This window comes from Rhinopithecus bieti, unplaced genomic scaffold (genome assembly GCF_001698545.2).
Source record: "Rhinopithecus bieti isolate Rb0 unplaced genomic scaffold, ASM169854v2 scaffold_641, whole genome shotgun sequence".
NCBI lineage: Eukaryota > Metazoa > Chordata > Mammalia > Primates > Cercopithecidae > Rhinopithecus > Rhinopithecus bieti.
Window position 1 is genome coordinate 1,668,443 of NW_016803417.1, and position 23,480 is coordinate 1,691,922.

At 44.9% G+C, this 23,480-nt stretch overlaps 1 protein-coding gene across 1 annotated transcript in view; it reads right to left on the reverse strand.

The window, feature by feature from the left end:
• SLC24A3 (solute carrier family 24 member 3) overlaps positions 1-23,480 on the reverse strand; it is a 448,998-nt gene that overhangs the window by 5,810 nt on the left and 419,708 nt on the right. The window contains exons 14-15 of the mRNA XM_017883401.1: positions 21,590-21,704; positions 19,823-19,935 (exon numbers count right to left, since the gene is read on the reverse strand). Coding sequence (XP_017738890.1) covers positions 19,823-19,935; positions 21,590-21,704 — 228 coding nt within the window. The remainder of the gene's footprint in view (positions 1-19,822; positions 19,936-21,589; positions 21,705-23,480) is intronic.

The window sequence follows — 23,480 nt, forward strand, 5'->3', positions numbered from 1 at the left end:
AATGAAAAACCAACAGAGAGCTTCAGCAATGAAAAACCAACAGAGAGCTTCAGCAATGAAAAACCAACAGAGAGCTTCAGCAGCCAGCTCCGCAGCTTACACTTGAGACGTGTGCTCTTCTGGAAACCCAAGGCTTGTCTTTGTCTTGTCCACTCTGAGTTCCATCCTGGCCTTACCCTCAACAGCAGGGCCCTGGCTGGAGTGCCCCACGGCCACCTGAACTCTCCATCTGGGACTGTGAGATTCTTGTGGCCCACAACATATCCCTGTCCACACGTTCCTTTACCTCCAGGGAACTTTTGCTTTCTTAAACCCGTACTGCTTTTAGGATGAATTTCATGACATGGGCAATGGAAAAATATGAATAAACTTTTCATCTCTTTTGTACCAAAATGTCTCTGTCCTTACCCTAACTTGATGGGAAGAAGTGGAGGAGGGTTGCTGTTGTGGGCAAACAAAACAGAAGAAAAAGTTAAAATTCCATTTCTGATGTTAGTAAAGGGATTTTGGGAGGTTTGTTTTTCACAGAATGGGGAAAACAGCCAATGAAGGGAAAGAGAGAAACGTATTTGGAGTTCCTTCTTCTTTTTTTTTTTGAGACAGGGTTTCACTTTGTTACCCAAGCTGGGGTGCAGAGGTGTGATCTTGGTTCACTACAGCCTCAACCTCCCAGCCACAAGTTATCCTCCCACCTCAGCCTCCTGAGGACTATAGGCACACACCATCACACCTGGCTAATTTTTGATTTTTTTGTAGAGGCTAGGTCTCACTATGTTGCCCAGGCTGGTCTTGAACTCCTGGAAGCAAGTGATCCTCCCACCTTGGCCTCTCAAAGTGCTCATTAAAAGCATCCCAAAGTGCTCTCAAAATTTCCAGCCTTGGAGTTTCTACAGAATAGCACTGACCAGCAGAACTTTCTGTGGTGATGGAAAGGCTCTATATCTGTGCTCTCCAACATGGGAGCTATTAAGTACATGTGGCTGTTGGGCATTTGAAATGTGGCTCATGCAACTGAATAAAAAAAAGCAGTTTTAATCTCATCCTTAACCAAATTTACATTTAAAGAGCCACATGTGACTGTGGCTACAATATCAAGCAGAGCAGGTAGACAGTACTGGAGTCCTGACTTGGCTGACAAAAGTCAAATAGTTTCTTTCATGATGTAGAGAAGACACTGCTTCTGCCTTTGACCAAAGTCACGAGGCCGGCTGCCCCAAAATAGAAGAGATTCCTTAGAGCAGTGGTTCTCAGAGGGTGGTTTTGGGGCCAGTAGCAGCAGCAGCAGCATGCGGGAACTTGTTAGAAATGCAGGATCTCAGGCCCCACCCAGAACTCCTGAATCAGAAACCCTGGGGCAGGGCCCATGAATCTGTGCTTTAACTGCAGGTGGTTCTGATGCACAGGAAAGTTTAAGAACCACTGATTTAGAGAAAGTATAAAGCTCAGATCCACTTCTTCTGGTCTCCAAGGGTTCTGGGGAAGGGATCTTGATATTCATTTTTCACATGCTCTCTTGGAAACCCTTGTGTGCATTCAGGTTTGAGGACTACAGGCCCCAACCAATATACACTATCCTGCAGGGAGTGAAAAGCTTCTCTGTGTCCATGGGAAGGGAAAGTGAGGCTGGCTGACTTCTGCATTGTTTTCATTAAACACCTAAGTGGTGATTATCGAGTAAGAGTGGTTCTGGGCCCTTCTGACACGGTTTAAGGTACCTCTTGCCATGATAGCACCAGTTCACTACTGGAGTGTGCATATGGGAAGGTGTATCCATAGATGGGTGTGTCGGGTTTATTTTCTGACAGGACAGAAAATATGGACACCATATGCCCTAAACAGCCAACCCTTTCTGTGAAGATGTGACTTAGGGATGTCTTGTCACGGAGGGATTTAGCTGGACTCTTTCTCCAGTGATCTGCAATCCCTGCGAGTCAGCCATTGGCTGGGCCCCAGCTGGAACATGCTTCCCCGCCACCAAATGCCTTCCTGCGAGTAAGGAAAGACTCAAGTCCTATCTCTATGACACTAGAGCAATGGCTTAACCTGGTTAATTCGGTGTGGAAAAATGGCAGATTGACCCCATCACAGTCCAGCTGGTGACTTCACTTCATGCACACACACTCAACCTGACTGTGGGTAGACTGTCCTACTTTCATCAGCCGGGTTGGTGTAAAGAGGCCAACACACAGGACTGCATCACAAACGTGTTGTATTGAAGGAGATTTTCTTCCTCCAAGTATTCTGTCCACACTGACTATGATAATCCCCTGTGTTCTGGTCACTGTTGAAGGGGAGAGGTGGGCTCCTCACAGCAAGATGGCAACCCCTAGGAGAGAGAAAGAGGCTCTTGGAGCTATCCTCAGTCACCCTTGGGTAGATGTGAAACTGTAGATAAACACTCAGGAATCCTTTTGAGCTCTTAACTTTCAGCACTGCACACACAGATGTCTTCTATGAGGGGCAAAGCATTTCCAGCACGGCTTGCCCTCTGAGCTCCAGGGTCAAATCCTTGTCAGCAACAAGAACTTAGTAAAGTGATTTCACGCCCTTAAGAAACCAAGAGACAGTGACAGCGAAGCTCCTAGCAGGAAAATTCTCTTTGGCCAAACATTTTCAAAAGGAATCCTGTTAAACCAAAGTTTTTCAACTTTACTCTTCCTGTGTTCACATGAAAACTCGAACAGTGTGGCTGAAATTCTAAATTTGGCTCCAGAGGCCAAAGGCAACTCACTATTTTGTGGAGTTTCTTTGTGTTTTTAACTTCTCACCTTTTTCTCTATAGCCTTCCTTTGGTCATGAACTGCTACATGCACCCACGGGTGTATTTTTGTGTTTTCACTGTTAGAGACCTGGGCTCTCAAAGCCTGTATTTACTCCTTGCTGTCTGACCCTTGTACTTCCACAAGGATGTGACAGGCAGGAATGAGGGCTCCTTCAGCTGCCTTCTGGCCCAGCTCGAACATCTCCCAGCTGCTGCAGCTATGGATGGTTTGGGGCAGGAGTCACTGCCTCTTTTTGTTTTTTTTTTAGAGACTGGGTCTCATTGTGTTGTCCAGGCTAGAGTGCAAAGGTGAAATCACTGCTCACTGTAGCTTTGAACTCCTATGCCCAAGTGATCCTCCCGCCTCAGCCTCCCAAGTAGCTGGGACTATAGGCACACATCACTACGCCCAGCTTATTTGTTGTTGTTGTTGTTTGTAAAGATAGGATCTTGCTATGTTGCTCAGGCTGGTCTCAAACTCCTGGCCTCAAGCAATCCTCCAGCACTGGCCTCCCAAAGTGCTGGGATTACAAGCATGAGCCACTGCATCTGGCTTCAGCCTGTCTTTGTAAACACAATTTTACTGGAACTCAGTTCATTCATTTATGTATCATCAATGGCTATTTTCACATGACAGCAGCTGAGCTGAGTGGTTTTGATGGAGACAGTATGATCCACAGGGCTTAAAATATTTCCTCTCTGGCCTCTTATAGAAAATGTTTGCAACCCTCTGATTTAAGGCATGGACTCCAGAGCTAACTTCCTGGGTTTTGAATCTCTGCTTGGTCACTCACTTGCTGTATCATCGTGGACAGGTAACTGAACTTCCCTAAGCCCCAGTTTTTCAGTGTAAAATGGGGATAATACAGTTCCTGCTTTGTCGGTGCTTATGAGGTTGAACTGAATTAATCCATGTTAAAACGGTTGAAGAGGGCCTGGGGTGTAATACATTCTCAATAACTGGGGACTGGGTCCACTTCCTTGCACCCGAGGCTGCTTCTTTTCTAAACCTATCACTGAACAATAGCTTACTAGATTGCAGACACTGCAAGGGTAGGAACCACATCTGACTTTACCCTCCACCTGGCACAGGGCTGGGCCCAGACCACGTGCTTAAAATGTAATTGATGAATGAATAATACATGTCCATGAGATCTCATTTTGAATATGCATTATAAGGAGGCCAGTGTTCTGTGGGGCAGCGGGGACTGGTCAGAGTGAGGCTGGAAGCAGAGAGATCCCAGATGCCACTCCCTGGATAATGTTCCAGAAGCAATGTGGTCTCTGCCCAATGTTCTCTCTCTCCTTTCCCCACCTTACTTAATTTATTTTGAGTCTATGTAGTGTTTTTAAACCCAGCATGCTGCTATGAAAGTTTTCAAGCATTTAGGAAAGTTGCAAGAATTATACCATTTTTTTTTTTTTTTTTAAAGCAGGGCATGTCCACATGTGCTTGTGGGGACTTCAAAGTAAACTGCAGCGACCAGGCCATTTCACCCCTGAGCACTCCTGCCTGCATCTCATTAAGTAGAGTTCATTCACAGTTCATGGGTCTTTTATTCTTAGATGCCATTTTTATATGGTAAAATTCCCACAACAAAATTGTACCATTCAACAGGTTCTGAGAAACGCATACACCCATGCAACCCAAATTCTACCATGACACAGAACACTTCCGTCATTCCAGAAAGTTCTCGGGTGCCCTCCTGCAAACCTCGCCCGAGGCAGGCACTGCCCTGTTTCTTCACCACAGGGCAGTTCAGCCTGTCCTAGAGCTTCATAGCAACGGAATCCTGCAGCGTGTACTCTTTTATGTCTGCATCATTTTAAAAGACTCTTTCAATGTTTTCATTGCATCAACAGCTCATTTATTTTTACAACAGTGTAAATATGCCATGGTGTGTTTAATTATGCTCCTGTTGATGGACATCTGGGCTGCTTCCAATTTTGGGCTATTAATATATATTACTTTTATAACTCAAAAACAAAATGAAAGGAGGCCTGTAGGGCTCCTCCTTCCTGAGAGGCTAGCCATTAAGGAAGATGCGAGGAGGGCCAGGAGCTCTGTTAAGGACCTCATGTCACTCTCTCACATCCTAGCACCCCTTCTCTGTAGCTGGCACCTTAAGCACACTCCTGAACCCTCTTTGAGACTTTCGGTCTAGCTAGGTGGGGGTCTCACCTCCTTCCCACCTCTACTCTGCTCACCCCGCCCTAAGTCCTTCTGCCTCTTCCAAGTTCACCATTGTCCATATGGTGCTGATGTCATCCTGCTTGTGCTTGAGTTGGGGCACGTTCTTACCAGACCAGCAGGTCCAAATGATCAGAAGGCAGATGCCTGGCTTGTGAGTTTTTCCTCACTCTAGCACCTAATTCCCTCACCCCTCCAGTCCCTGGCTCCACATACTGTATGTTTAAATGAGCATCTGGGCCAGGTGTGATAACTTATGCCTGTAATTCTAGCACTTTGGGAAGGTGTTGTGGGTGGATTGCCTGAATCTAGGAGTTAAAGACCAGCCTGGGCAACATAGCGAGATCCCATCTCTACAAAAAAATAAAAATAAAAATTAGCCAATTCTGTTGGCATGTGCCTGTAGTCCCAGCCACTTGAAAGACCGAGGTGGGAGGATCACTTGAGCTGGGGAGGTCGAGGCTACAGTGAGCTGTGATCCCACCACTGCACTCCAGCCTGGGTGACAGCAAAACCCTTTCCCAAACAAACAAAAAAATGAGCATCTGCTGCCAGGTGCGGTGGCTCACACCTGCAACCCCAGCACTTTGGGAGGCCAAGGCGGGTGGATCATGAGGTCAAGAGATCGAGACCATCCTGGCCAACATGGTGAAAACCTGTCTCTACTCAAAATACAAAAATTAGCTGGGCATGGTGGTGCATACCTGTAGTTCCAGCTACTCGGGAGGCTGAGGCAGGAGAATTGCTTGAACCTCGGAGGCGGAGGTTGCAGTGAGCCAAGATCACGCCACTGCACTCCAGCCTGGCGACAGAGTGAAACTCTTGTCAAAAAAAAAAAAAAAGCATCTGCTGGTGATTCTTAGCATGCGTGTGTGTGTATGTGCATGTGTTTGCATGTGAGCATGCACGTGTGTGCGTTTGCCTGTGTGTGTTCGCATGTGTGGATGTGTGTGTTTTCTTGCATGTGTGCATGCATATGTGTGGCATGTTTGCATATATGCATGCATGTGTGCACATTTGCATGTGCTTGCATGTGTGTGTACGCACATTTGCCTGCATGTGTTTGCATGTGTGCATGTGTGCGTGTGTGCGTGTTTGCCTGCGTGTCTGCATGTGTGTGTGTTTGCCTGTGTGTGTCTGCATGTGTGTGCGTTTGCCTGTGTGTGTCTGCATGTGGGTGTGTGTGTGCATTTGCCTGTGTGTTTGCATGTGTGGATGCATGTGTGTGTGTTTGCCAGCATGTGTTTGCACGTGTGTGTATGTGTGTGTGCCTTAGCCTGCGTGTGTCTGCATGTGTGCATGCATGTGCATACTGGGAGGCAATGAGGCTGCATAGCAAAGGGCAAGAGTGGAGAGTTGATTGGGAGACAGGCCATGGTGAGGGTTGGCTTTAAGCTGATCTCTGCAAGTAACAAAGCAAGAGGGCACCAAATTGTTTTTTAATTGAGGCATAATTTGCATAGAGTAAAATGCACAGATCTTAAGTGTTCTTACTATTGGATGAGTTTTGACAAATGCATATACTAATGGAACCCACACTTCAACAAAAATATAAAACATTTTCATCATCCCAGTAACTTTTCCTGAAGGCAGCAAAACACTTTCTTGTGGTATGCTAAGCCAAATGATATCACCAAACCCTTCTCATCCGTGAATGACCTTTGGAAAGGCCTGCACAGTGTTGAACTAGATCATCTCCCTCCTCCCTGCCTCACAGACACAAGGAACATTAAGTGCCAGTGCAAAAATCTTCAAGGCAATACTGATCTGAGAGCATGTGAAGCACATCTTGGATTGTTCAGTCCTGACATTTAATGCTGTTTTCATTGCTTGCCTTAAGAAGCATGCATTTTCATTCTCTAATTCCCTCCTGGCAGTTGTTGTGCAGGAAACAGGAGGGTGGCTATTTCCAAAGTCAACAGGAATTTAGCCCACAGTGCATGTATATTTTTTAGTACGGATGCGGGCATAGATACTCATTCATACCAAGTTTCATGCAGCAAGTTTCATTGCTGTTCATAAAATAGTTCTTTGAACCCTATTACCTTTGGAGAGCCAACACCCCCACCCTAAAAGATTCTGATTTCCCCAGTACTACAGTTTAAAATCTCTCTATGGCTTGTGGTCAGCTCGACTCAACCAACAAATTCTTTTAGGAAAAATAAGAAGCCCCGGGATTTTTCCTAATTTATTTCTAACTTTGAACATATGTGGCATGTCATTTCACATTTTCTTATTTGGGTAGTTTTACACTTGTTTGGGTGTAGTTTCCAAATGGACGTTCCCAGCTGTGGCTTTACATTGTATAATATCACTGGGTGGGAATCTCTTTGTTTGAACAATTAAATGAGGTAAGACAGTGACCAAGCCCACAGAAAAGAAGCAATTTCATGACAGTTGCATCCCTAAGTCCTTTAGTCATTTAGTACAACAGTGCGTTTAGTTCTAGTGGTCACTCATGAAGTATGCAGAGTGGGTTTTGTTCTCCCCATTTGAAAGATGAGACAACTGAGGCTCAGAGAGGTTAAACCACTTTGTCAAGTTTATGAAGTTGGTGAGGGGTCAGGTCTGCACTTAGAGTTGGGCTTTGCACCCTAAATTCTCAATTCTGTTGTACTCTGCCAGGCACAGCAGAAAGCCAGGGTAAAGCCTTCCTTTACTCTCTAAGAGCCCTCAGAAGTGCATCTGGACCTTTTCTGCCTAGCAATTTTTTTTTTTTTTTTTTTTTTGAGATGAAGTCTTGCTGTGTCACCCAGGTTGGAGCGCAGTGGCATGATCTCAGCTCACTGCGACCTCCGCCTCCTGGGTTCAAGTGATTCTCCTGCCTCAGCTCCCCAAGAAGCTGGGACTATAGGTGTGTGCCACCACACTTGGCTAATTTTTGTATTTTTAGTAGGGACAGGGTTTTACCATGTCTGCCTACCATGTTTGTAAGAGTCCTGAATGAACTTTAAGAATCACAGATGCCCCTGCAGCAGTTGCCATCAGTACTCACCTATGTCTCCCCATCTCCTGAGGTGTCATTTTGGTGGGTGCCAGCTGCCTCCCAACAGCCATTCCTGCCTCTGTGCCTTAGGACTTTCTCCTGAACCACAGAAGTGCCAAGAAATGAACAATCCTAGAAGCTGTTCTCCGTCAATGACTCTGAGGAGTGGGTGCAAGCTCCCTTGCCTCTCGGATGGAGTCATTCTGAGACAGAGGCTGTCCCCTGTTTCCCAGACTCTCACTGTGGGAGTCAGCCCTGGTTACCCACTGTGGTAATAGTCTTGCTAGAACAGCTGCTGTGGGCTGCCTTCCCTCCTTCTCCCTCTCCACTGTCATACTGCTCCCCCTCAATAAACTCTTTACCCTGGATCCTCATCTTAGAAATGAACAGTTTCTGAGGGACCTAAACTGTGATGAACAAAGAGACTGATTCGGCTTTCTAGGTAAGCCCTTCCACAGTAGGATCTGGAAGAACCCTTCCTTCCTCCGGGCATCACCTAATTTTCCTAACATAGAGCCTGAAACTCAATGGTCAATATTAAGGGGATTGGGTGGTGATACTTTTGCTCCCAGGAGCTATGTTTGAATAACCTTGAGAGGCCTCATTCATTAAGACATCACCCCACAATCCCCAAGTTACCTATCTGGCTCCTGTGGGGATAGTTTGTGGAAGACCCTAGCAGTGGCCTTCTGACATGGTCCTGTTTCTGTGGTGTAAATACTGCCATCACGGCTGATTTCAGACTACCAACGTGGCATTACCAGAGGAACCTACGAAGAGCTGCACTTCGTATGATGGCTTCTCTGGAGGCTGTATGAGGTGGCTCCAGCACCCTACTGTCCCTGGGGGAGAGGGAAGGAATTTGCAGAAAAGGGAAGACTGGTTCTAGCAGAGAGAGCAGTGTCCTGGTGCTGGGAGCCTGAACTGGGGATGGTTGCCATACAAGGTGAGAATGAAAGACATGGGAGACATCAATAACTAATGGGTTCATTGATTCATTCCACAGAAAGCCCTCTGCTAGGTGTTAAGGAGCACGAGTTGAGTAAGATACAGTTCCTGCCCTCAGGGAGTTAAGGGGGAGGCACACACATCACAGAATATACCCCCATGCAGGGTACTAAATTTGGCGGAAGGTAGGCTTCTTGGAGGAGGTGATGGTTGGTTGAAAGTGCTGGCCTTAGAAGGAGGACCTTGGACGAGGTCTGATAAACTTGGCTGCTCCAACCTCCTTATAACTTTCTTCTGGCTCTGTGGCCCCCTTTCTTCTGATTCTCCACAGCTCTGGCTGGCCCTTCCTCAGTCTCCTTCAGTGAATGTTTGTTTCCTCCCCCATCCAACATCACAACATGTTCTAGGCCCTCTTCTCTATCTACACTTACCTTCTTACTTTGTTACTTGCAATTAATGCTCTTGACTCCCAAGTTCATATCTGCAACCAAGACCTTGCCTCTGAACTTCAGACTCATCATTTCCACTACCTGCTTGACATCTCCATTCCGATGACCCGCAAACATATCAAACTTTATTTGTCCTAAATGGAACATTTGGTATTTCATCTTAAATGTGTTCCTCATCTCCCAGCTTGTCTCCCCATCTCCATGAATGGCACCACAATACACTTGGTTGCCCAAGCAAAGAGTCATATGTTACTTAAGATTCTTCTCCTTCTTATCCTCTCCATACATGTCAGAAAACCTTATTAATGCTTCCTTAAAAAGAATCTATTTTTGTCATCAGCTCCTTGACCTGTCTCCCCTCATCCATTCTCGCCTCCTATGCGTTTACAAACAGCATCAAATGGAATCTTAAAATGTAAAGTGAATCATGCCCTTGCCTTGCTAAAATCCTCAACTGTAGTTATAATAGCACCCGGAAATTTTGCAATAGTTTACAAAATCCTTGCCTCTCCTGACTCACCTCCGCATGAACAGCTGTTGAGGGGCTAAAGTTAAACCAATGACCAGGTCCTGTTATTTTTTTCTGTAGTCTCTTGCTTAGCTTTCCACTGATCTCCAGTTTTACAGCTGCTGTGGAGGCAGAGCAAACTGCTCGTCTCACTTCCTCTCCCCATAATAGGTTTTATGTCCACACACTTTCCATAACCTCATGGTGGGTGGATGCATTTTTTCTGCTTCCTGATTTGGGGCTTGGCTGTGTGATACTCTTTGGCCAATGGTGTTAGCTGACCTGATATGAGCCTGAATCCAAAATGTGTTTCTGAAGCTGGGTGCGTCTTCTTGTGTTCTTGCTTTGAGAAGAGCAAAACAGGATGTGTGTCTTCTTTGAGACACATCGTGAGAAGACTGTCTTGAGAAGCCAGTGGTCCAAAGAGAATGAGAGGCACATGGAGCAGACTCATATGAAGCCTGCAGCCAAGCCCAGATCAGCCACACACTTGTCAGCCACAAAGGTATGACTGAGAAATATATGCTAATGGATGCATGCCTTTTGTTACTTAGCATCATGGTAACCATAGCTAAGAGATACAACTATCCTAATCCAATCACCCTATTTTCTCTCTCCTGCAAATGCCTTATAACTGATCTTGTTGCCATCAGTCTCGTCAGGCTCCAATGCTTTCTCTATGGAATTGTCAGAATCTCCTTTCTAAAAGGCACACGTGACCATACCTCTCCTTCTCATATACGCTTCATTCTTTCCATTACCATGGCCTTTACCATGCAGCTTCTCTCTGTCTCTAGTTCCATTTCTGCCACTTTGTTTCAGTTCCCCAACTCCTCACCCTTCCCATACTCTTCCCAGCCACAGAAGCAGCCCTTGGGTCCTTCAGCGCAACAAGTTTTCCCATATCTTGGTGTTCTACAAGCTCTTATTTCTATTTGGAAAAAAATTTTCTCTCTCCACCTGCTTGTTCTGATAATCTTGGATTCTTAGAATAACTGTCATTTCCTCCCCAGCATTCCAGATCCCCTGATCACTGGCACACACTGCCTAAACTTCTGTATAAGCAGCCCTTAGGAAAGCAGGCATCACATCTTGTTTTGGAATTGCTTGTGCAATTCTCTCTTTCCATAGCTGTATGTCCAGGAGCATAGGCTTCTGCCTGTCTTGCTTGCTGCACCATCTCCAGTGGTTACTAGTGTAGTACACAGAAGGCACTCGATTAATGCTTGGTCAAAGAAAGAATAAACCAGGCAGACAGTGTGGGGTGAGAATATTTCTGGACAGCTCTTCTCTTTGTGTCTGTTGTTTCTGGACTCTGGTGGTCTTGCTTGGAGAGAGAGAGACAGACACCCTCCCTCCATTGCATCTCAGATTTATTTTACATTTCTAAGCCCTAGCTTAGAAGTATGTGCTTTGCCCTGGCTTCCTGGAGCCTGTATGAGACTTTCTCAGCTCTCTTAAAGCTTGTGGAACAGACGTTTATCACCATAATGGAACAAGAAGTGCTCATTTTCCAAGATTTGACTTTTAGAAAGATGTCTTACTTTGGGCACTTAGGTAACTAGCTGCCTTCTGAGCAAGCCTCAAGGTGCTAAGAAATGTCAAAATCTGTAAAACTGCATTCATCCTTCCCTGCCAAATGCTTAAACCTAATGCCATGCACAAAACAGCTGTCCGGATGGTAATTATCAGATAATTATGACTTGGAAATCCCATCTAGATGAGATGGAAAAATTGCTTCAAAATTGTTGGCAGGTTCCTTTTGAGGTTAGGAGAGGCCATTAAACCCACAGTGGCTGCTCAGTTCTGATGTCAGAGATGCAGAAAGATGTCATGTGGTTGCTACCATGCTACCTGAAAGGAGGCTTTCGAGTGTCTTTTTGGAAATAAAGCCTCTCCTAGGAAAAGCTTATGGTGGAGAAGAGGGCAGATCAAAATGCTCTCAGCAAATAAGCCCTAGATTTGCTTTTCCATGAACCTGGGATTATTTTTCCAAATAACGTCTGTATTTCGGCATGAGCTTCATGGTGATGTCCCCCAACCCTGCCCAGTGTGGCTGAGCACGAGGAATTGGCCACCTGAAGGCACCCAAAGAGAGCCAGGGAGGGACCAGGGACTGAACAAAGGATCCAGAGCAGTTCCTCCAACCATTAGACAGAAACTCCCTGTAGAAATATCAGTTACCATGGCCCAGGGCAGCAATGAGGGCAGCCCCCATGATGCCTGTTGGTACTTTTGAGATAGAAAACCGAGGATCAGAATTTGCTCCCCTTCTAGCTCCTCGCTTCTTTATATGAAGTTGAAGAGGCCACCTAAGCACTAATAAGCAGATCCTGCCCTGTCTTTTAGCAAAGATACCAACTCAGGGATGGATCTGGTCTGAAATGTCTCCTCTGAGCCCAGAGTTACGCAAGGGTGAGCGCTGTGGCATGATTTGCTTTGGCAGTAGTTGTCAGTGCTTTGAGGAAAGCACTCCTTTCTGCCTCTTTCTGGCTGTGTGATTTAACCTTTGCCACTTGGTTTCCTAATCAGCAAAATTGAGGTAAGAACTATACTGGATTTAGCATGAAACCTGAGCCCTGTGGCCAGTCTTGGTGGCCCAGTATGACCCCTGCCTACCTTACTCCACACTACCCCTGCCCAGCATGCCTCTCGTTCTAGGACACATCCTGCCTCAATGCCTCTGCAAGTACAGTTCCTTCTCAGAATGTTCCCCTGCTCTCCACACACCCCTCTCTTCCCGTGGCTGGCTCTTGTCATTCATGACTCCACACAGAACTTAATCTCCTGTTCAATAAATACAGAGTGACACCTACACCTCACTCTCTAAAACATCACTTCATCTCATCATCTGCATAAGGCTTTTGTCCTCTGAAGTTAGTGCAATCAGGCATTTGTTCATGTATGTACTGTCTATCCTTTCCCACTCAATGTATACTCTAAGAGGAAAGGTTCTGTCTACCTTGTTCACTTCTGAATCCCTATTGCCTTGACAAGTTCCTGGCATATAGTGGGTGCATAATAAGCCCTGGTTGAAAGAATAATCATTTCCTTATGTAGCCGTTGGAAGGATTAGATGAGACCATGCGAATAGTGTCCCTACAGTACCCGGTGCAGACTAGATGCTCAGCGAATTCTAGCTATTCTTTTTGCTATTGTGCTTGCCCCCTGCTCTCTTCTCAAGTCACCCTACTGCTTTGCTCTTCTTTGCTCACACATGTCCATCCATCCATCCATCCATCCATCCATCTCTCCATCTATCCATCCATCCATCCATCCATCCATCCCTCCATTCTTCTGTCCATCCATCCATCCATCCATCCATCCATCCATCCATCCATCTCTCCATCTATCCCTCCATTCTTCTCTCCATCCTTCCATCCATCCATCCATCCACCCATCTCTCCATCTATCCATCCATCCATCCATCTGTCCATCCATCCCTCCATTCTTCTCTCCATCCATCCATCCATCCATTCATCCATCTCTTCATCCATCCATCCATCCATCCATCCATCCATCCATCCATCCAATATTTTTGGAATATGTTACAAGTGCCAGGCAATGTGCTAGGCATAGAAGAAATAAAAAATGCATAAGATGAGCACAGTTCTTGTCTTCAGGGAGGTCACTTCTCCAGGGGGAGACTCAGCTCAAGGGGTAAAGGTAAACACTCTGATGAGAACTGGTGAACACAGGCATGACACCTAGTCCAGGCTTGGGAAATCCCAGTTCAACATCTGTATTGATACCTGAAGGACGAGCTAGAGAAAGAAAGAAGCCCCCGGTGGGAGCCCCTGTAACCAGGTAGTCTGAGTTCAGAGGGCCATTTTCTGGGACCCCCAGCTTCCAAGAAAACCAAAAGGCATAGTTTGGTTGGGCCAAATACTGTTACTATTTTGACCTAACATTATTAGTCAAAGAGGCATAGTCTGTACAAGCAAAAGCTTCTGGAAAATTTAAGTCTACCTCTCTATAGGCTAATTTCTTAACTATTTTTGATGAAATATTTCACTCTGAAATAGATCATACACTTGATGCTTATCCTAGAGGATATGACATACAACTTAACTTTTGCTTGAATGACTCAGGATCACCACCATTAATATAAATTATTTAACTGGGCTGACACATGGCAAAGATCTCAGAAGCTATTGATGTACAAAGGGATTGCTTACTGCTGCAATTGAAAAAATAAAATTTATTCTCTATTTAAACAAATAAAATGTCCTTCTGTGTGTGTGGGCGGCAAGCCACCCACGTGCCGAGGCAAGAGACCGAGGGCACGAGCTGTTCCAGTATAATAAAATATATAAAATAAGAATAGTTATACTAGATATAGATAATAGATATGATTATATATGAATATCATTCATCATTAGTTTGTAGCAATTACTCTTTATTCCAATATTATAATAATCCTCACTCTATAATCATAACCTAGGAAAAACCAGGCCATTACAGAGACAGGAGCTGAAGGGACATAGTGAGAAGTGACCAGAAGGTAAGAGTGCGAGCCTTGTGTTATGCCCGGACACGGCCACCAGAGGGCTCCTTGGTCTAGCGGTAACACCAGCATCTGGGAAAATGCCCATTACCAAGCGGACCGGGGTCTAGTGGTAGCGTCAGTGTCAAGGAAAAACACCCTCTACTTAGCAGACTGGGGAAGGGAGTCTCCCTTTCCCCGGAGGAGTTTAGAGAAGACTCTACTCCTCCACCTCTCGTGGAGGGCCTGACATCATTCAGGCCCACTCGCAGTTATCCGGAGGCCTAACTGTCTCCCTGTGATGCTGTGCTTCAGTGGTCACGCTCCCAGTCCGCTTTCATGTTCCATCCTATACACCTGGTTCTGCCTTTTAGATAACAGTAGCAAAATGAGTGAAAGTACTAAAAGTCTCTGATATGCAGAAATAATGGTGTAAGCTGTCTCTCTCCCTCTGCCGCGGCTGCCAGGCAGGGAAGGGCCCCTTGTTGAGTGGACATGTGACCCACGTGACCTTACCTATTACTGGAGATGGCTCACACTCCTTACCCTGCCCCTTTGTCTTGTATCCAAGAAATATCAGTGCTGCTTGGCATTCGGGGCCACTACCAGTCTCTATGTCTTGGTGGTTGCGGTCCCCTGGGCCCAGCTGTTTTTTCTTTTATCTCTTTTTCTTGTGTCTTTATTTCTACAATCTCTCGTCTCCGCACATGGGGAGCAAAACCCACCGATCCTGTGGGGCTGGACCCTACATATGTGTAAGATGGATATTGGTGCAGTGTGGGTGGCAGACATGAAGTGGATGAGGCCTTAAACTCAGACTCTAACAGCAGAGAGAGATGTGGTAAATAATTGTGAAACAAGGAGGAACGTGGATGGGTCAACAGGGATGTGGAAAGAGATTATGTGCAGTGTGAGGATGCATTTGGGGAGAGCTTAGAAGGATTAGAGGATTTAGGATGTGGGGAGCATTTGGGGTTCTTCTGTTCATAGGGATTCTTCCCTTATTAAATGCCCTCTCAAGGAAAGAAGTGAACTACTTGAATAGAAGAAGAAGAAAGCAAAATATTAAAGCATGCCACTAGGATCCAGGTCTGATTTTATGACTCTCACCTCCCTGATTCAGTTCACCAGGTTAATCTGTCCCTGTTTCTTGTTCATTTACATTTTAGTCTTGACTCAGGATAAAAACTTTTCCAATAGTGGAAGTTAGCATTACTTATGAAATGCAACATTCACAGCTTTAACCAAATCATGGCTTCCTAGTAGTTCCTAGGTTGTGATTATTACTGAAAATAAGCTAACCAGAAATTTTCCATTGAATTTTAAAGCTCAAAATGAAATCTCCTTTTCAACAGAGGGTGCTGAAACAACTATATATCCATGTGCCAAATAATAAAATTGAATCCCTACCTCATACCATATATCAAATGGAATCTCCTTGACTTCCCTGGAGTTCATAAACAGTTTATTGATTATATTACTGATTTTCTACTTTCAAAAGAGTGGTCTACATTGGATGTTTGTATCCCCAGAATAAAACGATCTTTTTTGTTTGTTTGTTTTTTGCACTGATTACAGAAACAGCAGCATTTGGATGGAAACACAACATGACACACATTTCTCTAGAGTCTTCCTAACCAAGTCTCCCCCAAGAGGACTCTTGTGTGTGTCATGGCTATTGATCATAATAAGCCAGAGTGGTTTCTGCTCCTGCATTTCCCTCTTGACTCCAAGGATGAAGTAGATCTTCAATTTCAAGACTTAATGTGGCTCTTGTACAATTCCAGCAGAATGACCACAGTGATCCAATTATGTCATCTTCAGATGAAAAACATGAATTTGGGCCAAACATCCACTAAAGCCTGAATTTTTGTTTTCATGATGTCACCGTGTCAGTAGACATTGAGATCTGGAAAGAGTATGCTTTCATAGCTCTGGGAATTACTGATAGAAGAGTAACGTTTAGTTTGTTTGTTCTCTAAAGAGTATTGGGGGAATGTCAGAAGGAGAGGAAAGGAGGAGAGATCATTAGGGGAATGATTTACGGTGTGCTGAATCGAGTTGGAATTTCAGGCCTGATATCCATGTCTAGTCAGGAAGATTTCAAAGTTGGTAAGAGAAACTAGTTTGCTTCTGGGGTGAGTTTTCACTTTGTTTTGAAAGTTTTTGATTTCACCTTCTATGATTGTCCCCTTTAATCAAAGTAAAATAAGAAATAATATCATGGATCTGAAGGCCATTGAAAGTTTCTCATTCTCTGGTCCTGCCTGTCTCTCTCTCACTGGAGAGTCATCCTGGTAAAAATATATTATGCAGGGATGAGTTTATCAGGTTGTTTAGAGCCCAGTTTTTTCTTCTTCTTTTTGATGTCATTTTTTAACCACTGTCTTCTAGTCCTCAACAGAGGGACACAAAGCAGTTAAAATTGAGATAGGTCTGATTTTTAATTCCTCATAACTTTGATAAGAGGTAAATGGGGAAGTGAAACAAGCTGAGGAATAAACCAGATGGACTGCCAATGAGTTCATCAGACCCCTGTATGCAGCACTCTGAATCTGGCTAAAGAGCATCTTTATTGGCTTCCTTGTCAAGTATGACCAAGTAGGAACAGAAAGTCACTAAATGTTTTTAAGGAAGTTAGGTTGTGTTAACTGCAAAGCGTTTGTTCAGAGCATGATATACAAGTTTGAGTTCAGAGCTAAACTGCTTGATAACAAGGGAAGACTGCATTACTGAAGAAACCAGTAATCTCCTATCTCCACCCTTTGCTCATGAAACATTTTATCACATCTTGAAAATAAATGCTGAAATATTTTTTTAAATAAAAATATGTTTTGGGGGGCACCAAATTACAAGGTTATTCATGCCCTCATGTCTCAGCCTGGACCTGAAGTGTCCCTCTAATTCATGAAATGTAACTTTCACTGCTGGTGAAAGTGAATGCAAAGGCCATGGAGGAGCTAAACATGGATTCCCATTTATTCAACAGGCTTTTCATGGCTTGAATATGTGCCTGCCCCATACTCTGTGCCATGAAGAAGACAGACAAGTGAAAGGTTCAATGTCAGCCTTTGTGGAGCTTCCTGTGGTCAGGATACGAGGGTGTCATCAAGCTGTTCCAAAACTTCATGAATGAATCTGGACAAATAACCACGTAAAAAATATTGTCATTCTGGAATGTCAATCTGTCATTCTTTTATATAACTTTTCCAACACTGAGAAAAATCATCTAAAAAAACTTGAAACGTAAACTTGAAAAGTATAGATCTATGTACAACTCTAAAACCTATAGATCAATGTACAAAGATGTCTGCGGTGTCACTACTTGAAACAGTGAAAGATTTGAATCAACATAAGTGTCCAAGATCAGCAGCATGATTACATAAATTCTGGAATATACTGTAACAATAGGTCACCTTGAAGATGATGTTTCCCATGAGATTTTGAGGAAAACATGTTTGATATAACAGGAAGTATAAAAAGCAATGTATAAAATTGCCTTTATAGGATCATCTTAGCTATACAAAGTAACCTAGAGAAAGAAAAATACGCTGAAATGTTAACAATAGTTATCTATGGATTAGACTCTGGGGGATTGTCATTTAATCCTCTACAGCCACAGGGTCCAACAGTCAGCCACAAGCTACATGTGGCTATATGAATTTCAGGCACAACACTAAACTAATTACCTGGATCCTTCTTGCATCCAAGTGGGTACATGTAACTTATGTGGACAATGGGATGGGAACAGTTGGGACAGATACCACTTCTGGGCGTCATCAGAAAATGATCTACATAATATTCCATGCCCTTGCCTTCTCTGCTTTCTGTGTAGCTGTGGAAGAAGGACTTTAAGATGGTAGAACCACTGGATAGACTGTGCCACAAACCCTGAATTTCTGCTTGAAAGAGCCCATGGGAGCTGCCAGGATGGGAATATTTACAGTGGAATTTGAGTAAAAAACCAAACCCTTGTTGGGCTACTCCAGTGGAATTTTGGGGTTTTTGGTAACATAGTAGCTAGCAACATTTACTCTGAAAAATAAAACAATAATTTGATCTTCTGTGTGAAAGTTGTTGACACAGCAGGCCTGGTTATCTAATCCTTGTATACCTCCAGGAGAGTCCAGAACCATGGTTGACCTTTGGCCAACTCCTATGAATGTGACCCTTGGGATGTTACAATTGATGACACTGGTTTGTACCCCAGAAGCAATAGGCCATGCTGTACCAACTTGTCAGGATCATTTGGCAAACTTTATAATGTCTACCTGGTATCTATGCTGTGGTTCTGAGATTCAGGCATCATGGCTGCTCGTGCAGCAGAAATGCACCTACCAGACCAGCCCTCCCCAAAAGCCTCAGCCTCCAGTGGACTTCCCTGGACAGAGACATCTCATGCATGTTCCCTGCAAGGGAGAAAGCACGTTCTGTGTGACTCATTAGGGAAGGAATTAGAGACCTGCAGCTGACCACGGTGGGCTTCTCCTGATGCATTTCACTTTCCAGCTCCTTTTATCCCATATCCTGTGCTATAATAAACCTTAGCCATGAATGTAATCTGTGAGTACTCCTGAAACACTGAATTAGAGGATGGTCATAGGATGCCCAAAATAACTCCCACATTAGGTATTTCTCCAGGAATATAGAGAACATATCATCCAAAATAAGCATATGCTTTCTGCACAGCCCTTATATATCTTACCATCTGTTACTACCATCTGTTGACATTCTATCCTAGACATCAAACTCTTGTGAATTTGGCTGATGTGAGTCAATTCGTAAAAGCCTGATTGCAAAAGTCTCACCCTCTGGGCTGCAGAACTTAGAAGCGTTATTTGGAATTCTGTGACCCCCCGTAGTGGGCGATGCCCTTTCAGTGGCCAACCTGGATGGCATCTCTCCAATGTGTCTCTGACATGCATCACTTAGCCTGTAATAAGGTGAAGCAAGTCTAAATACACTAAAGTAGGAGTTGGCAAGTTATGACCCATGGGCCAAATTTGGCCCACCAATTGTTTCTACATAGTCCATTAGTGAGGAATGGTTTTTACATATTTAAATGGCTGGAACAAAATCAAAGAAGTGTAATATATCATGACATATAAAATGATATAAAATTCAAACTTCAGTTTCTATTAGGAAAGTTGTATTGAAACAGACATGTCCGTTTGGTTATTTGTTGTCTATGGCCATTTTTCTGCTACAGCAGCAAAGCTGAATAGCTGTATAAACATCCTCTGGCCCACAAAGCCTAAAATATTTAGTATTTGCCCCTTGACAGAAAAAGTTTGCTGGCCCCTGCTCTAAAGTCCTGAATGTCCCTACAAGCCTGACTTAGGAAGGCCTTTGACAAGGAGAATTTGTTTTCCCCTCAATATTACGATTTCTACACCCACTTTACCCCTAGACAAAGACCCTGTGGCCAAGGCTGTTAAAACAGAGTCCACGTAGCCCTGGATTTCAGGAGAAGTCCTGGAGAAAACCACTTACGTAGGATCCGTAATCCACAGCCAGTGTCTGTAGAGCCCAGGGGAGACCGAGGCCAATCAGAATGTCAAACACGTTGCTCCCAATGGAGTTGGACACGGCCATGTCTCCCATCCCTGCAGGGACAAGAGGTCACTTACGTGAGGGAAGGGAACCCAGGAGAGTGCAGGGGCCCCACATAGGACGCTCCCAAACCTTTAATCTCACAGCCAAAATGTGGTTCTGCAAGCTCACATATGTGCTTCTCTTTCAAGGCCATCACCCATGTGAAAGGATGACACCAATTATCAAGCATAGAAACACACGTTTTATTGAATGGTTGACCTTTACTTCAAACATGATCACTGATTGAATATAAGTGATTCAAAAAACCAAATACAGTGATATGCTTTGTGTCTGTGTCCCCACAAAATCTCATGTGGATTGTAGTCCTCAGTGTTGGAGGTGAGGTTTGGCAGGAGGTGATTGGATGATGGGGGTGGTTTCTTATGAGTGGTTTAGCACCATCCCCCATTGCACCAGCTTTGTGACAGTGAGTGAGATCTCGTGAGATCTCGTTGTTTAAACGTGTGTAGCACCTCCCCCCACCCTCTTGCTCCTGCCATGTAAGGCATGCCTGCTCCCCGTTCACCTGCCACCATGACTGAAGTTTCCTGAGGCCTCCCCAGAAGCCGAGCAGATGCTGCCATGCTTCCTGTACAGCCTGCAGAACTGTCAGCCAGTTAGAGCTCTTTTTTGATAAATTACTCAGCCTCAGGTATTTCTTTACAGCAATGTGAGACACACTAATACAGATGATTTCAATGATTCTGGAGATTCTGAGACATCCTTATGGAAAGGAATAAACTCAACCGTTCTAGAAAGTGACTCCCGAGATCACACCTGCACACTGGGTCATCTTCCAACTGCCCTGCACTGTCTCCAGGCCTTCCTCAGAATAATTGAACAATAGTGTAGACAACAGTAGAGCTTCGTGAGGATGTCTATGGGACACTGGGCTAAGTTTTGTAGCTCAACACACATTTGTTTGAAACAAATGCCCTCCAGCATAAATCAGGCAGATGCATCAGAATGAGTGCTGCAGAAGGGTGTGGCCATCTGGGGCATCTGTCTGGGAAGGTGAGCTGTGAGCCTGTGAGCTTGGCTTTGAAGGAGGGAAGCATCTGTCACACTCTGAAAACTGACCTCTGGGACCTGTCACTCAGAGGACACTGCAGGTGGGTCAGCCTTAGGGATGGGGTCTGTCCTCTCTAAGCCTCAATTTTCTTGTCCATAAAATGGGGGTATGATTGTGCTTACTTCACAGAGCTGTTGTTTAAATCAAATAAGATAGTGCATGCGATGCTTTACTCAGCAAAGGTTAGCTGTCAGTACATTTCCCACTACTTTGAATAATAGAAGGATGGTGATACAGCCTCCAGAAGGGGCTACGGGTGCTACCTAGGAAATGTCTTTGCTTTCCTCAGGGGTGGGACCTTCTGGATCATTTCTCTGTTCTTCTGATCCCAGGAAACCTTTCAACCAACATGGCATCACCCTCCCTCCTTCCAAACCTTGTTAATTGCCAGGTGGGTACCCCAGGTAGAGAGGCCCTCCCTTCCTCCCTCCCTCCCTCCCTCCCTTCCTTCCCTCTTTCCTTCCTTCACTCCCTCCCTCCCTCTTTTCTTCTCTTCTCCCTCCTTCCTTTCTCTTCTCCCTCCTGCCTTCCTTCCTTCCCTCCCTCCCTCGTTTCCTCCCTCCCTCCTTCCCCATTGCCACTGGAAGTCCCACCTTGTCTGGCCACAATGAGGCTGGCCATGCAGTCAGGCACGCTGGTCCCGGCAGCCAGGAAGGTGATCCCCATGATGACATCAGGAATCCCCAGGGTGTAACCAATGATTGTGACCTAGAAGGAGCAGGAGGAGATGGTGAGCTGAGGGTCACCTCAAGCCCCACGTGCCTGTGGTTCTTCTGATGGAGACTCACAACAGGGTACCGTCTGGGCTATCTCTGTGGGGTGCAATGTCTGCTCTCTGTATCAATACTATGTGGATGCCAGCTGGGGGCTGCAGGTCAGGGGACGGTGCTATAATAAGACCCATGCTTTCCAACAAAACACTGGTCTTTTCACTTGTTCTTTTCAGGTGAGGTGGGTGGTTTGAGAAGAGAAAAGAGAATTTCTTAATATTGGGACAGAATATTTGAACTACGGGTGGCCCTCAGGAATCCAGAATGGATGGATGCTTTGCTTGGAATTTGAGTGCCCATGTCAGGGGGGATGCATAATGGGAATTTAGAAGAAGTGCAAAGGGGCTGGATTTGACAGTATCCATGCTTGTCAGAAAAGGCATAACTCTAAGGTTGGGCACAGTGGCTCATGCTTGTAATCCTATCACTTTGAGAAGCCAAGTTGAGAGGACTGCTTAAGTTCAAAAGTTCTAGACCAGCCTGAGCAACATAGTGAGACCCTGTCTCTACAAAATTTTAAAAATTAGCTGGGCATGGTGGTGTATGCCTGTGGTCCCAGCTCCTTGAGAGGCTGAGGCAGGAGGATGGCTTGAGCCCAGGAGGTTCAGGCTGCGATGAGCTGTGATAGTGCCATTGTACTCCAGCCTGGGCAACAGAGTGAGACCCTGTCTCAAAAAAAAAAAAAAAAAGGGAAAGCCGTAACTAGCATTTCCTTTTCTCTGTTCCTTGAAGCTTGGTAGCAATTCGCTGTCCTTGTCAACATCTTCATCATAATAGCTTCTGGGGACCATTATCTTAAGTGAAACAGCTCAGACACAGAAAGTCAAACTCCACATGTTCTCACTCATAAGTGGGTGTTACGTAATGTGTACACTTGGACATGGGTGTGGAATGATAGGCAATGGAGCCTCAGAAGGGTCAGGCGCAGAAATGTTGTGTTTCTGCATCTCATTTTCCTCCCTGGAGACTGAAAGTCAGGAAGGCCAGAGGCCACCCCAGTTTAAATTCAGCACAGAATGAAGTGGGGTGGGTGATGACAAATTACTTAATGGGTACAATGCACATTATCTCAGTCATGGATACATTAAAGTCAGGACTTCGTCACTTCCGTCACACAATATGTCCATGTAACAAATTGCACTTGTACCGCTTAAACTTATGCAAATATAGAAAAGGCAAACGTAAGCATGCTTAAAAAAACAAAAGCAGTTGATGAGGCAGATGATGAGGGAGCTGGTGGCAAAAAAAGAGGTAAGTGGAAAAAGAGACACATTCCCTGCACGTGGGCCCAAGGAGAAGATAACTCACAAGAGTTGAAACTGTTAGATCATTTTAGGATGCCACTTTCCATAAAACTACAGGAAATGCAAACCACATGTTGTGAGGAGCGCGTTCTTCTCACAGTTCCTCCTGGGTCAGCCCTTGAGAGACACCTACACCCGGAACCCTGACTTCACTCCAAAGGCCACAATCCCTCCTTCCCTGTTCAAAGACTGGGGGGATGTGAATGAAATCCATAGAGATGCCTGCCTTGCCTCCTTTCAAACCAGAGAATGCAGCTCATTTCTGTTCAGTACTGAGCAGAACTGAACAGAATTGAACCTGGGGTGGCCACAGGGCTTTCTGACTTCCAGTCTCCAGGGAGGAAAGTGAGCTGCAGAAACACATGCTATTTCTATTTTGTTGCTTTGGAGCAAATGGAGCTACCAGCATC